General features: G+C 33.4%; 1 protein-coding gene across 2 annotated transcripts; it reads right to left on the minus strand.

Moving 5' to 3' along the window:
- Positions 1-192: 192 nt before the first annotated feature.
- On the minus strand, positions 193-13,733 carry LOC122028675 (serine/threonine-protein kinase STY46-like). Of its 2 annotated transcripts, none has more exons than XM_042587518.1 (16): positions 13,315-13,733; positions 12,820-12,934; positions 11,559-11,602; positions 11,289-11,405; positions 9,610-9,664; positions 8,704-8,814; positions 8,086-8,136; positions 6,576-6,706; positions 6,382-6,489; positions 5,393-5,466; positions 5,114-5,289; positions 4,371-4,466; positions 1,253-1,333; positions 1,106-1,159; positions 680-814; positions 193-586 (listed from the first exon to the last, which is right to left on the minus strand). In XM_042587518.1, the coding sequence occupies exons 1-16, from the start codon at positions 13,533-13,535 to the stop codon at positions 509-511; spliced, it is 1,647 nt and encodes a 548-aa protein (XP_042443452.1). In that variant the 5' UTR covers positions 13,536-13,733; the 3' UTR covers positions 193-508. The 2 variants fall into 2 exon arrangements, with proteins under 2 accessions (XP_042443452.1, XP_042443451.1); XM_042587517.1 differs by having other exon boundaries at positions 6,576-6,751.
- Positions 13,734-15,988: the final 2,255 nt, after the last annotated feature.

The following is a 15,988-nucleotide window of genomic DNA, read 5'->3' on the forward strand; positions in this document are numbered from 1 at the left end:
TAGCTTTCCACTAACGGATTCTCTATAAACTCGCCATTGTAGAATCTGCACTATGTTGAGTTGCGGCTGCACGAAGATAGCGGTTGTGCAAGAAGCTCGAGGATCAATTTACAGCATTGCTTTTTAAAGTACAAATGTATTGATAAATGAGGGCAGATTTAAATCGGAACAATTTGGTAACAATAACATGAATTACACAAAGAAGAATTGATTAGAACTCTTGCGTCAGAGTGTGAGAACTAGTCATGCAAGTTACATTTCACGCCACTGATTAAGGAAAAAAAATTCAACTCAATAATCAAAAAACAGAATCGAAACCCACAAATTTAATACTGTACAGTTCTTAAGAAACTAATCCTATCAATTCCAGCAGCAAATCGAGCACCAAATAGCACCTACCAGAACAAGAAGATTGGGTGGCCAAGTTCGATCCCAGATCCCAGATCCCAGATCCCAGAAATGCGTGATGGAAACAATAGGCATTCAGATCTCGGCTTGCAAAAAGGACTCAATGGTTTCGTCTGAGAACTGAGAAAAAACCACTTGATGACTTTTCTTTGCGGCGATCATCAGATTCTTCCCCAACCTGTTCCGCATTCAGATCAATTAACCGTCAAGGTTCAAGGACTAATATATTAGTTTAGGAACACAATCTTTAGTTTGCTGTTTAGTAGGGAACCTCTTTAGCAATATGTTGTAGTGTCTCTAATATTTCTGAGAAGTCGGGCCGGTCAGTGGGTTCTTGTTTCCAGCACCCCTCGAGCAGAGCAGCAAGCTTTGGATGTGCATTCTTTGGAATGGTGGGTCTCAAGCCCTACAAGGGAACAAAAAACATGCGTCATATAGTTTCAAGTTTTTCCAGGGGAGAAATGAAACATATTTTTTCAGCCAAATTCTCATCTAATTCTCTCCAACAGACATGTTTCGTCTAACCTATCGTCATAGGTAGAGAGATATTTCCTAACAAAGTGAAGCCACAGCGAACACATTCAGATTATATGATTGCTTTAATTTATAAGAAATGACGATGGATATATGGAAGTTACTACTATATAGAATTTGTTTTAGAATTATTATTTTTGCATCAGTGAAACTGGAGACGTACCTTTTGAACCACTCCAACTGCAGCTTGTAGTGGGGTTAAATATTCGTATGGAAGCTGGGCAGAAATGAAAAAAATAGATATAATAAGCTTGTTATAAGATTTGAATTGTGCAACAAAAACAAAATAGTAGCTGCAAAGATCAGCTACCTTAGCTGTAAGCAGTTCCCACAAGACTATTCCAAAGCTAAAAACATCAGCTTTGTGATCATAAGGCTTGTGCTCTATGACCTGAATAGAGTAATGAAGTGAATTTTTTGGTGCATTAGAGGTAGGAAATAGCAGAGACAAAGACAATTTATCATCAAACTACACAATACTTTAGCAGTGATGATTAAATTGACAAATAATAGTTGAAAAAGATATTCTATAAAAGCACGAAAATATCCTACATAACTAGCAAATGATAACAAGCAGTGGGAACTATATGATGCAAGTATATATGTATACACCTGCACAAACACAGGCACACATAAAGCAAATGATTTTGATTGCTATTGATAATTCAATGATGCACATTGAATTATATAAATTGACCTTCTGTTCAATTTCCAATATGATGTCCATCAAATACTTTTGACACTTCAGGCACCAAAACCCCACTGATCGTGTTTGATATGTTTTCAGGAAGAGCCATATATTCATCTGTGTACCTGAGACTCATACTAGCATCCAAGTAACATGGTTTATTGCTGCAAGTTCCCAACAAATTTAATTGCAACACCATCATTATTGATAAACTAGTTTATCATAACCAATTTACAACATGATGGATAGATTAGAAAAATATCCACAGCTTTATGATGGGAATCTAGTTTGTCTTCCCAAAAGGCAAGTGACTAAAGGTAATATTGATAACAAATGGAAAAATACCCGAGCCCTTTATGAGCCAAGCTAGCACTATCTAATAGGTGTATAGTAGCAGAACATATTTAATTGGATTTGGATCTAGACATTATACAATCTAATGCAAACTAGGAATTGAATTTTTAGAAGTTTTAGATTTAGTAAAAGTTTATTTTGATAGATCCTCTTGTTTAGAAAGAAGAATAAGTTGGTTCAAGAAGCTTTTAAATTGGTAATTGTTTTATTACAGCGTATAGGATAATTTTGGCAGAAGTTTAATTTAATATGGTATCTTTCCCACTTTATATTTTGATTGAGTACTTTTAGCTATAGAAACATTTCTTCTCTAGAATATTTAGTTTATTTTCAACTTTATTCGGATTAGAGCCTTTCAAAAACCACAATCCTCCATGATCATTATCTTGGTATAATATGATTTTTTTTTTTTTTTTATTTGCTTTCCTATGTGAGAATATATATTTCTGTGTTATATTGAGGGTAACATATCTCTGTGAGTTTTGATCAACTTTCTTGTTGCATCACAATCTCGTCTACAACTTTTTAACTCCCCCATAGTAGCATATAGCCTAAGCTTAATGGAATCTTATAGATGTAAAGGGAGATGAGTCAAATTTTCACCTAGTTCACTTGCACCTTCCAAGAGACCAAAGTACGAGCACACTGCATAGTTTTTAAAATGCTCTCATACCATTAAAAATATAAGTGCAGTGTACAATTTTGATACTGAAATGCTCTCAAATAACTAGAGATGTCCTCAGCGTTGTAACTCACTTTTCCTAACAATTTCTAATAGAAGCTAGAGAATTAAATGAGTATTGAAATAAACTTGAAACATAACGTGATCAGAAAAGAAGCCTCCATTTATATGCAGAAAAATTATTTATTCGTGACAAATATTTTTTTGGATTTTTTTAATAAAATAGATTATTATTTAAAAACTCAGTGCATAAAGCTCTCACCAATGTGGGGTCTTAGAAAAGAAACAAACCATATTAGATCTATTGTACATAGCATTGCAAAAGGTTGTTTTTGCAACTTGAACCGTGACCACAAAGTCACATGGTAGCAACTTTACCATTACGCCAAAACTCTCCTCCTCAAAGGTTGAATTGATTGGATATTTTGACACAACCAAGCCTACCTGGTTAGACCATCCAACATATTAGGCTCGTCTTGCCTAACTGACCTAGCGGATGAGCCAACTAGTCAATGTGGGCACCAATCGACCAACATAACCAATTTAGTTGACTTAGACAAACCACTCATCCAACTTGATCAGGTGAGTTAGACTAAGTTTGGCAGGCCCACATGGACTGATCAACTAGATTAGATCGACTAACCCACTCAAACTTTTTGATTAAACCAATCAGTTCAATTTACCAGAACCAGCAACCTAACTTGAGTGGCATGATGGGTCCATTTAGATTGAGTAACTCGGCCAACTCAGTAGGACTAACCAACTCAACTAACCTGTTCACCCTGCTCAAACGAACTAGACTAACTTGATTAGCCCACCCAACCCACCCAAATCAATCAAATCACCTCACTTGCACAAATCAATCAACCAGCTAAGTCCTCCCCGACTGATTAGCATGTCCGACCAAATCAAATCTATTTGCTTGCTTGACTTACCTTGACCCACCCAACCTAGTCGACTTACCTAACCCACTTGATCGGATCACTCAAAACAATTGACCCAGTTAGACCAATTACCTACCTAAATTGATTGGCCTACATTGTAGCAAATTTGTCACCCTCTAGCAAACTAGGTACCCCCATGGGGACAAATTGATTGGGCTACATGAACAAAGGTAAGGGTGAAGAACATAGAGCATTTATTGATAGAGTGAAGGGTTTATGAATGAATAGAAAAAATAATTTCTACTTTTTTCAAAAGAATGTCATTGTCCTAAAAAAATGCATACTACCAAAAGAAAGTCTTCATTTAATAAAAACTACATTGCATTGAATATGATTTCCAAATACACACAGTTTTCTGAAGAATATTTTGTGAAACAAACGGAGCCTAAAAGGAAAAAAAAACTGCAACAAAAATTATCAACTTTTACCTTGAAATGAATCAGGTACATAATATTGAAGTGCCTATAAATGATAAACTGCCAACTAAGTAGTGCACCTTTGATCATTTATCAGATCAAATAATTATGACTCATAAAGCAAGTTGCCCAAACTCATTGGCAGAAGTAAATACAGTTCTTAATCTGATAACTGAAGAAAAAACTTTCAAAAGTATTGACAACCAAAAAATACTAACAAATCAGAAACCTTTGTCAATAGTCGGAAAAAAAGATAGAACTGTATAGTTAGACGGAAGAGCAATTGAACCCAAGGGTTAATTTGTACACTTGAGTAAGAAGTGGGAATTAATGTGGGATAATACCTCAGGTGCCATCCATCGATAAGTTCCTGTTTCAGCAGTCATAACTCCGGACTCCACTTTGACACGTGCAACACCAAAGTCTGCAACCTTAACCACCTGCCAAATGGATTAGTAAATAAAGTATGAGCCGAAGAAGGTAGCTAAGAAAATTCCCACAGGTCAATAGGGTCAATGTTTGATGCTCCACTCATTCAAAGTAAAAGAACTACAAAAAATGAGATATGTATACAGACATCAAATACAAAGAATACCGACAAAAAGAATACCATACAACAAACTAGTTTCAAGGGACATGTGCAAATATCATCTGGTTCTCACTAGAGTAAACTTATAATCCACGAATAAGCTTTAGATTAGTAAAAGAAGAGTTTAGCCACACAGACCTAGAACAAGATAGTATATGCTCAATCATCGTTGTCTACCTCAGAGAACAAAAAACATGTTGTGCCACTAGTTTAAAAAAAAACAAATTGAAAGTCAATTTGTGAAAAGATATATTTTTACAATTCAGCAACCAAAATTATTCAATCATCTAAAAGTATATGCAAGTCATCTGAATGTTATGGAAGGGCTGATCAGAGATACATACACTGAGTGGGACCAACTAATAGTTTGCATAATTACCAAAAAAAAACACCAAACAAATTAGCATAGAATGAAGAACCATAACCAGATTGGCTACAAAACTTCAAAGAGAACCAATCTAAAGGAACCAGGAGATAGATATCCTTAAATTTACTTGCCTCATTCTCATCCATCAGAAGATTGGCAGCCTTAAGGTCTCGGTGAATAATGTTATTTTGATGCAAGTAATTCATTCCCTTGGATATGTCAATTGCTACTCGGAGCAAAGCTGGGAGCTTAAAAATTCCTTTCTGTTTATGAAGATAGTCATAGACACTACCCCCTGACATAAATTCTGCAAGAATATACAGAAATAATAAGGGAAAATTTTGAGAAAACATGTCTAAATCTTGAAAAAGATAGACATACATAATCAAAGGTTTGTAAGATTTTATTACCTGTAACAATACATAATTTTGGAGGTCTAGTACAAGCTCCAATAAACTGTACCACATTCTTGTGACGGACCTTCCTGGAAAACAAAGAGAAACAAGTCAGTATAGGTGCAGAGTTAGATAAGCATAACCTCAAGCGGTTTATTGGTAAGATATTTGTGGCAATCAGCACAGCAGCAAAGTCTAAAGCAATTTATGGCAGGGAGAAATAACATGAAGAAATGGCAAAAGGAACATCTTAGAGGAATATCTCATGAAAGATATAAAGACAAACCTGATTGCAAATCAAATTGCAAACCACAGCTACAAATGGTTTTTAGATTGTACTACCCCCAAACTATACCATCCAATGACTTCAATGTTGCCACTTCCCAAGGCATAACTTTATGAACACAACTAAGATTTTATCCATTTATCATAATTAACAAATTTATGCAACATAATCATTTTATTGTTTTCAGGAAAATGAACAGCTACTCCTCAAACGTGCTGGCAAAGAGGGAAACAGAGAGGGCCAACAGAGAGAAAAGAAAGAGAGACAGAAAAAGATCATGAATGGAAATCAAGGCAATGTATTACAAGACCAAGAAGGAGCTATCATATGAATAGAACTTACTAGTAAATATTAAAAAAGAAGAAGAAGAAGAAGAAGAAAAATAAAGCAGGCAACTTTAACAAAGAAGAAGGTTCTCCAGCGTGTATTTCCATAGATCTATAAAAGCAAGGAAGCAGTCAATTTTCGAGGTTATTAAATATTAACTACCCCGATCCAACATTCTATGAAAAAATTTGTATAAATATAAGAAAAGTAGCGATATATGTCAAAGCACATCCATAATGTAGTTTTGTGCACTATAGAAGAAATAATAAGACACACATGTCGTGTTTGAGGCTCCGTCTTAGAAGTTCTGGTGGAACAATATCCATTCAGGCAATTGGATGCTATAAAAGATTAATTCTAATTGCTTATATACAAGTTAGCTTTCACTGACCGCATGATAAATACTTCCTGGGCAAACTCTCGCTGCATATCTATGTTTACACGCTCGGGCCTTAGTACTTTAATTGCCACATCCTGGCTATGGTAGGTTCCACGATATCTGGAAATGAATAAACTAGTAATTGGCAGGAGAACATAATAAACATCTCATTATCCTACCTATGTCAGTCAACTAGTGAAACTTACAGATCCCCATATGATCCAGATGCAACTTTATTTCCAAACTTGAGAAGCTGAAAATCAATTTCCCAAACATCAATTCCATCTGTTGGTATCTGAACATGCTCTGGCAGAGAGTTGCCTTCACGTAGTGGACTCTGTATTTGAAGAGACCATGCTTGAGACTTTGACCAAGTTTGTCTCTAAATAAGCAGAATTGAATAATCTTAAGCATCACAATCTTATAACAAGATATGAATTACAAAAAGACATCATAGTTGATTAATGCATGAGTTGATATATAGTGAAGGATACTGCACAAGTTACAACAAATTGAATAAAATATAGAAAATACTAACTATTAAATCACATACTCAAACACCGCAAACTTTGGTCCCAATTCCAGATGAAAATAGTGGAGGGTTGCATTAGGCCATAATTGCCAGTATAAACTTATGTCAAAAATGACATAAACATGGATCTCAACAGTTGCATTTGCCGTAAAAATCATCATTCTGAATGATCTAGTGATTAGACAAATAGAGCTTAATGGTGGGACCAGATAACATCTGCAAAACCTACCCTAAATATTTAGGAGACATGGCCAAATATTATTGTTTATTTTATCACATTTGTAAGAGATCACATTTTATCTATCCACTTCTAATCATTAGTCTTCTAAATTCTAATATAAGCACCTAGACAAGAAACAAATTGGAAAAAAACAGACATGATTTTTTAAATTTTAGCCAAGAAAAATTAACAGGAACAAAGCAGAATCATTAAGTGCCTCATTATGCTCATCTGGGAAAAAGTAATATGATTCTAACAGAACGCTGTCCATAAAAGTGTCTGACATTTTTAATGCTTCAAATGTAATAGATGACCCTCTACTTTGAAATAAGCAATGAAATATAGGAGACCTCCAGGATATCATTGATCCATTTGTAGTTTAGATTTAAACTTGAAGTTTAAACATAGTAGAACCTGATGAAATGTACAATTACATTTCAAATCAAGGAAAAGTTTTACAGCCAAATCCAGTAGGAACTCTTCAACATCTAGCTATGCTTCTAAACAATTTCAATCTATGGTTCTATTCATTAAAATTTAAAATCATGTAGTTCTATTTAATGATATCATAACATACAGTAACATCTCTTGCAACAGCTTCCATATACTTCAATAATTTCCATCCTTCATGAATTCTCCTTATGCATACTGCAATACATTTTGTCGTCCTAATTGCACATACTAAGTACTTGTTTAGTCCTAAGCTAAAATCTAGAAGGGAAAGAGTATACAAGATACAAAATGTAGATAGAATAAACTTAATAGAGACATAAGAATAAGTCTTCAAGAAGTGTTCAGCTTTGGGGGTTTAAGAGAAGAAATAAGCAAAAATATTAGCTATCATCATAAGCAACCATATCAGTTACAATTTGAGTTCATAAGAAACTAAAAGTTCATATTAATGGACCCATTGATGATCCACTGATTAAAAGGATCTTTAAGAAGAATAAAGAAAGGATGTTACCCCCATCTTGTGAATTTCCTTCTGTAACAAATCCCTCAGTTGTTCAGTTTCCTGTATATTGAACAGTAAGCAAGTATTAGTAAAACCTAAACTAACGCCAACAACTACCTATTACATGCACCCATAAAAGGAACAACATCATGGTCCAGTTGTAAGCAACAAAGTATAGCAAAAACAGTTGTATGAGCAAATTAAATTGCTTCAAAGTTTAAAATAAAAGAGTGTTATATGGATGAAACTTCAAATCAATATAGTAGATTGTGAGAAGTTTCCATATTATCAAGTTAGTGTAAACTTTGATAGCTGTTGTTAATGTCCTGGGCTAAAAACCTACCTTTAACTGAAATTAAGGCTTGCTTCAATTCCATATACCTTATCAAAAAAATATTATTATTGGATTGCAAAAACACTAGTCATATTTTAGGGGAAAAGAGTACAAATAAAAATTCAACTAATTAAGTTTATTCAAATACTACTGGATGACTATTTATAAATAATAAAGATTTGAAAAAAATACAAGTATATAGCAGTCAAACAGTTATAAACAACTTATTTTTGGTGACTAAATGTGAAAAAGATCATCAGGCTAAACATTGCAATAAAAGTTACAAGAGTTACCTCATAAGGCCAACCCTCAACAACAAACACATCCAAGGAGTAGCCATCGTTTGTTGAGAATGCATGTGCTTCTTGAATATTAAGGCCAAGCTCACCAAGCAATGAAGTCAGCTGGAATACCAAAAATACATCAATTGACAAAAGTATACTTAAAAATGCAAGCTACATTTGTACGAGATTTCATGATTCGATCATCCTTCAATATAACTTAAAATGGCAATATCAACAAGTCCATCTTTACTGAAACTGCAAATAAAGAAGTGAAATATCATTGAAATACAGCAATGAAACCACTTAGGATTCCATTCCTCATATACTGCATATTACAAAATTCAGTTTTAGACTTAGGATTCCATTCCTCATATACTGCATATTACAAAATTCAGTTTTAGAAATAGTTATTAAGGAAATTATGATTTACACTATTCCCCTCAGGCATCATAAATATGAGTACAGTTTAACAAGAACTTTGAAAAAGGATGTCAACCCAACCCATCACAGCTTGTATGTCCTTGGGAAGTTAGTATAAATTTATTCATATTAAAGAAGGTTGTCAAACATGTACAATCCTTGTGCAAAATTTAAAATTTTCCAAGCAATTTCAACAAATGGCGGTAGCCAAAAAGAGTAAAAAAAATCTTGGTTCTTGTATTTCAAAAATGATGCTTCCTCCAAATGTACGTATGGGTAAACAGAATGATATGACATGATACAGAACCAATTGGCGGGAAAAAGCGACTAACCTAAGAATTTTGTTTCAAGAATATGAAAAGTTAATCAAGCAATGAATTTCTCATAAATTAATATGTCAGAAGTGACAGCAACAAATAAAATATATTGGTATCTCAAAGAAGGAGCATCCTATTCCCTTGTGTGTTCAAATTTGAAGAAGATAATGTTTAGTACCAAACTCAAAAGCTTTGGTTTGTCATTAGTTGAAAAGGTGATCTCGTGCATTGGCCTGCAACCAAACAAATATGTGGTTCAGAAGAAGAAACATAAGTTGAATGGAGACAAGGAGATTAAAAACATCTGAAATAATTTCTAACCGCATACTGATATTACTATTAAAAAGGAAACATTTTCTTTGATAGAACACATCAAAATGAGAGGTTACAAACAAATATAATTCTGTATTCAATGATATTACTGAATATTCTCACATCTGAAATATTTCTACCAGGAAAAAGGATACAAGTAATCTATAGATCTTATTTATCTTATTCCAGCAACATGAATAGACTTTCTAGTTGCTATGCCTGCCCTAGTTTTTCCTGATTCAAGGACATGCCTTTGCAAACACAATCTGGCAAGATCACCTCCTCTGAGATCTCTATCCAAGGTATCTTAGATCTTAGGCACCATTACAAAGTCTGAGATACATATGAATTAGTAATTGAAGGTTGTCTTTTTCAGCTAACCAACCTCCATCAGTTACGAATCAAAGGTTTGACTTTGATTACTTCTATATATGTATCCCACACTCTTCCAGATTGCATCATTAAAAAGAGAAAGAAAATATATGGGCAATGACTTGGCATTACATCATTAGTTTTTTTCATATCACTAGAAGTTTTATCATGAAAAATTTTTGTTTTGTTTCTTGCTGATTGAGTGGAGCTAACTCAATCTATTGGCATTATATTTCTCAAGTTTTTTTCTTGACTGAATCAATCAATTAGGTTATATATCCGAGTATTCCAAGACATGAAGACCAAATCAAGTATTTTTCATAAGTATGACATTTCTTTCAATATTTTAAACTAAATTGTATGCAAGAGTTTCCAAAAAGTTAACAAGGTTTATTATCTACATTTCTTGTCAAACAATATTTTCAAGAAAGAAATCATTTTGGACACATTAGTAAGTATGATGTGATCACCGTTTCTTTTCTTCTCCACTTTCTTTTTCTAATATTATTTAATCATTAAGAAAATCATCCTGGTTAATGATAAGCAATTAACAATCTCTACTATGAGAGATAAAAAAGAATGAAATCACTTAAAAGTTTCATGAGCAGCATTCATATGACAAACAATATGGCCAACATGAAATACTGCACATATAACAAAAATGGAATGCAGTTGCCTTTAAATTAATGGTATGTTTAAAATCAGTTGATACATTTGGATTTGTTAAAGTTGATTGGCTATCCAATTTTCCCAAAGCTCAAGTTGTTAGATATATCTCCTGATTTGATATGATGCTACGGTTTGTTGGTCAATCACTTCTCCTAAAAGTAAGAGTTATTAGGAAAGGAACTAATTTTACATTTATAGCCTTAATAGAAACTAATTCATCACACTTCAAAATGAACATTAAAATCATATGAACATTAAAATCATACAACAAGGGGCAACACAGAAAAATGTTTACAAAAAACAAGTACATCAGGGTTTGTCTATAGAGCAGTCAAATACAATGCAACTAGCATTGCAGTGAATTTAAAGCCTATTGAAATGTTGATGATAAGTATAATTGTCATATATATCCTAAAGAAATTTTAGTATGTTCGTTTTGTTTATTTTACATAAAAAGTTGGAATCATGAGATAGAATTAGAAAATTACAGGAGTAGCACAAAACCTGGGCAAGTGCGCAGAGTTTGCATCACTATCACCATCTTCAACATCTTGCTTGCTGGCTTCAAGAACAAGAGCCCCGAGATTAGGAGAAGAACCAAAGGCAGGAGGAGGATGAACGCTGAAAGAAATATGGGCACGAAAAATCATTATTAGCATACCATTTGGAACAAGAAAGAGAAAAATACAGCATAGCCAATAAAAATTAGAAGACAAGTTAACATGCATAGAGAAAATTTCATCAGCTGAAAAAATTTGAAGCAAAGAAATATACCTATGTTTGAAGTAATTGGAAGTTGATTGCCCCTCTCCTATTATCTATGCAATAGAATTAGAACTATTAGCTTGGTTTCTATCATGACTAGAAGAAACCTAGAGAAGAATTCAATCAATCTAAACAAACGAATTGACTGAGAAAATAGACAAAAAAGACTACTCGACATAGAACGTATGAAGAGATCGGTCACAAAGTAGAAGCTTGGAAAAGCAATGTTCATTTACAAGAAATCAAAATTCATTAAGCTCATTGTGCAGATGTTTAACAGTTAAAACCCAAGATCAAGATTAAAAAATCTTTCATCTTAATACATAATTTTATGTAATATTGTTAGTTGTTACAGTTCTGTGACAAAGTTATGCATAAATATGGTCAAAATAACTTCATAATACCAAGGTGAATCATATTTCCCAATGATGCATTTGAGTCATGCACAAAACAACAGCACATTTTTTCTGTCAAAAGTTGTTTAATCAACACAGTGAAAAATCTTTGGCTCCACGTGATTGTCATTTCCTTGGGCAACCAAATTGCAAAAACATAACCACATGCAAAACTATAAAGATTTTTATAACAAAAATAATTTGTAATTTCATTAAGATATCAGTGACATATTTTTCACATTTAAAATAATTACTTGATATTTGATGGAAATGCATGAAGGTCATAAAAGCATGCTTCAAAATTTGGAACCAGGTTAGGTATCCAGAAGATAGTAAAGTCAAATCTTAAAATAAATAGTTCCCTTTGAAACTCATCAAGGTGACACTGACACCCATAAAAACTAAATATAAAAAATGTAAAACTTGGCAGTGAGAAATTGTTTGTTAAAATTCCCTAAAAGAATTACAGGGTTATTTAGTAAATGTCCGACAATATGTAGTTATGTACAGTGAAATATTCACTAAGCTGCAACAAGTTTTTTACTGATCCTAAAGTTAACGAAGTTATCCCATGCCATTACGCCAACAATTTCAAATGCACAGAGTGGGGCTTAATGACTAATTAACCCCAAAAAAACTATTATATCCAGCATCACATTGCTCAAACAGTCAAACTGCATAGGAAGGATATCCATTTATTCAACTCTTCCCACATGCATGCGATTAATTACAGCAACTAAACTGTTTTTGATGCGTAGGATCAAAGAAAGGGATATCTCTGATGTCTGGAATGGACCACCATAGGCTCTTCCTCCAAGAAATATTAGAAGTGAAATCTTACATACGCATAAAGAAGTAGATGTTGAATTGTTTACCTGGACCAAGCGCACGGCAAAGACAGGCCTATTTGCAGGTTCTTCAGCTAGTTCCAGCAACTTTTTATGAGTCAAGACATCTTCTGCTCTCTCCACGTTAACATCCAAGGCATAACTAAGACGATGGAAAGAAAAAACTATAGGATCAGGGTAGATTCAATGGAAAAATGCTTTACCAAAACCAACTAAGTGCAGTAATAGCTTCAACTCATAGAAATTTACATTTGTAGATCTGTGTCAACAATAATCAGCAACAAAAACTACCAAAATTCAGTAAGAATTCGAAGGATTGAATTCTCGAGCAACCAGAAAAAAGTATTTCTATAAGTAACTCTACTGCCTCGAGAAGGAACAGAGTCAAGGAAAAAACAAACACTCGTAAGAAAGCGCATAATGAGCGATCTTCCAGAACCCAAATTCGCCAAAAAGTCGGATCAAAATATCAAGTAGTTAATGGCATCGGACCCCAAAAAGGGTAGTGAAAAACGGATCTACCGTGCAGGAAGACGATTGAAGTGGTTCCACAACCCGTCCTCGAAGGACGGCGACTGCACCTCCGGCAATCCGGCCTCCCTCAGGCGGCGGAGGACCTCGTTATACACGTCCAACTTATGGCGCTGCTGCTGCTGCTGCATCAGCTTCTGCCGAGTGTGCACGGGAGACGAATCCGCCGCCGCCCAACTCCCGCAGCTCTCCGTCGCATCCTCCATCGCCATTCAACAATCCAAACCCCAACCGACGGCCGGCAAACCGACGAATGCAAAATTTTATAAAGAAATCTTCTCCCAACAACCTGGTTTCAGGCGATCGACGGGAGGCGGTCCCGATCGGCCATGATCCACGTGAGACGAAGCGACAGCACCGTGAAAGGATTGGCTTTAAACAAAAGTAACGGAAGCGGAGAACAGAACGAGAGAGATGCGAATCTTATATACAGGGTGATGGGCGAGGGTTGAGGAAGGCCATCTTGCAATTAGCGGAAACCCAAGGGTCCAACAGTTAAACCGCAAACGTGCTCCTTTCGCAATCACGCCCTTGCATTGTCGGAGTACAAGAATTTATACATATTAGAAAACTCATGCTGGTAAATAGTGAAAGTTACAGGCGCTATTTAGCAAATTCCTTTTTTATAAATAAGACCTGGCTTTTAGCACAATTGCTAACTATTAGAATTTTAATGTGATCAAAAGTAATGCTTATCCATTTGATTGGTCTAAAAAAGAAGTGTGAGAAATGAGTCAGCATTGTCGCACCTTCCTATCTCCTCTACTGGAAAGTTTTCATTTTCACCCTTCAATGTTTACTATTTTAAATTTTCAGATTGCTTGCCCCCTAATGACATTAATCAGGAAACATTTTTTAATTAATATTTCCAAAATTTATAACATTATTTAATTTAATTCGACTCGTTTTTATTTTATTTTAAAAAATAAGAAAGCCAGCTATTTAATTGCATATTGGTGACGTAATTAGATTATGCAAGATAAAACTAGAGTAATTAGGCTGTAATTAAAATGATGATGGTGTTTAAGAAATTTAAGCCTCGGTGTTGGTTGTTAGATTGGATATGCCATGGATGGAGAAGCATTATTCTCGTGCATGAGGTGGTACACGAAATATAGACTAAGGCAATTGAATATAATAATTTGTACAGACTATATGATGGCATGATATCATATTTAACCTACTTGATATACTTAAAATTTATTTATTTTTAATTTGTGCTGATACCACTATATTAGCATCGTTCATTTTAATATTAATTTATGAAAAATAGCAAAAAATGATATTGATCTTTAAAGATCAACTCTAACGTATAAATCTTTAAAAATTAACATCAATACTAAATAGTGCTAGATTAAAAGAATTAAACTTTTACTGTCTTAGATAGTTCTCGTCGGTTGTTACTCACAATCACTCACATAAATGTATATAGACTATATAAATCATACATTTTATTTTATTTAATAAGATACCCAAGTCCATTCAAATTGAATTTAAGATGAATTAAATGATTAAAATGGTTGTTTAACTTCAGTTTGATTTAAATTTGACTCATTAGATATTATTGAATTTTAAATTTGAGTTTTGATTAATGAATTTGACATTATAAGTTTATTTATCATTTTGAGAATTTATATCTATTTAAAAGTTTGATAAAAATTATAAATTTTTTAATGAATCATTTATAATTTATATTTATAATATTAATGAAATTATTTATCTGATTTTATAAATTATTCAAATTTATTTATTTAATTAATTGATATATATTGATGGGATATAAATCAATTTGTATAAAGTTGATAAATTTACTCGATAATGTATAAACCAATGCTTCCATAGATTCAATGTGGTTTACAATTATAGCGTCCACATCTGTTCATTTGACATCTTTACCATATAGTATAAAATATAAATATAAAGGAAAAAAAAAAAGATAGTGATTCAAGTCAAGATTTCTTAAGTACTCTAACCCTATGTCAAATAAAAAAAAAATCACAAAAGATACCAAAACAATCTTGTATCAGACTACTTGTCTCCTCGGAGTTTTGAATTATTTGTACTCCCACCGTACTATATGAAATTTAATAGAGTTATAGAAGGATATATTTTTTAATTTGATTTTGTAAACAAAAATTATAGATGCAGCGTGCAAATCTTATGACGACATAGATGGTCTGTATAGTGGTGCTGTCATAGATATATTTAGGATCGATTTTTAGCCCATATGAAAGCCTCATAAATTATCTCACATCGTGTATACACTATTTTTAGCCAATATGAAAACCTCGTAAGTTATCTCACATCCTGTATACACTTATTACTAGATAAAATCTTTCGTAATTTGTCTATCTATATTTATTCAGGGGACGGATGATAGCAAACTGCTTAGGATGGTCACTCAAAAAAATAATTTAGATTATGAGAAAAATTATCTATGTCCATTTTTTTTATATTTCAAATATATAAATTTTTTAATTATTAATTCTAAAGATGATGCATTAAAATTCTCATCATAAATCTATAAAATAAAGATGAATTTTAATAGACGGTCTAATATTATGAGTGATTTGACCGCCAAAAATATATATATATATATATATATTTCAAACACATTCATTACCTGAGTATTTGTCGTATTTCTTACCATAAGGGCACTGTGTTA

The sequence above is a fragment of the Zingiber officinale genome, chromosome 10B (genome assembly GCF_018446385.1).
Source record: "Zingiber officinale cultivar Zhangliang chromosome 10B, Zo_v1.1, whole genome shotgun sequence".
NCBI lineage: Eukaryota > Viridiplantae > Streptophyta > Magnoliopsida > Zingiberales > Zingiberaceae > Zingiber > Zingiber officinale.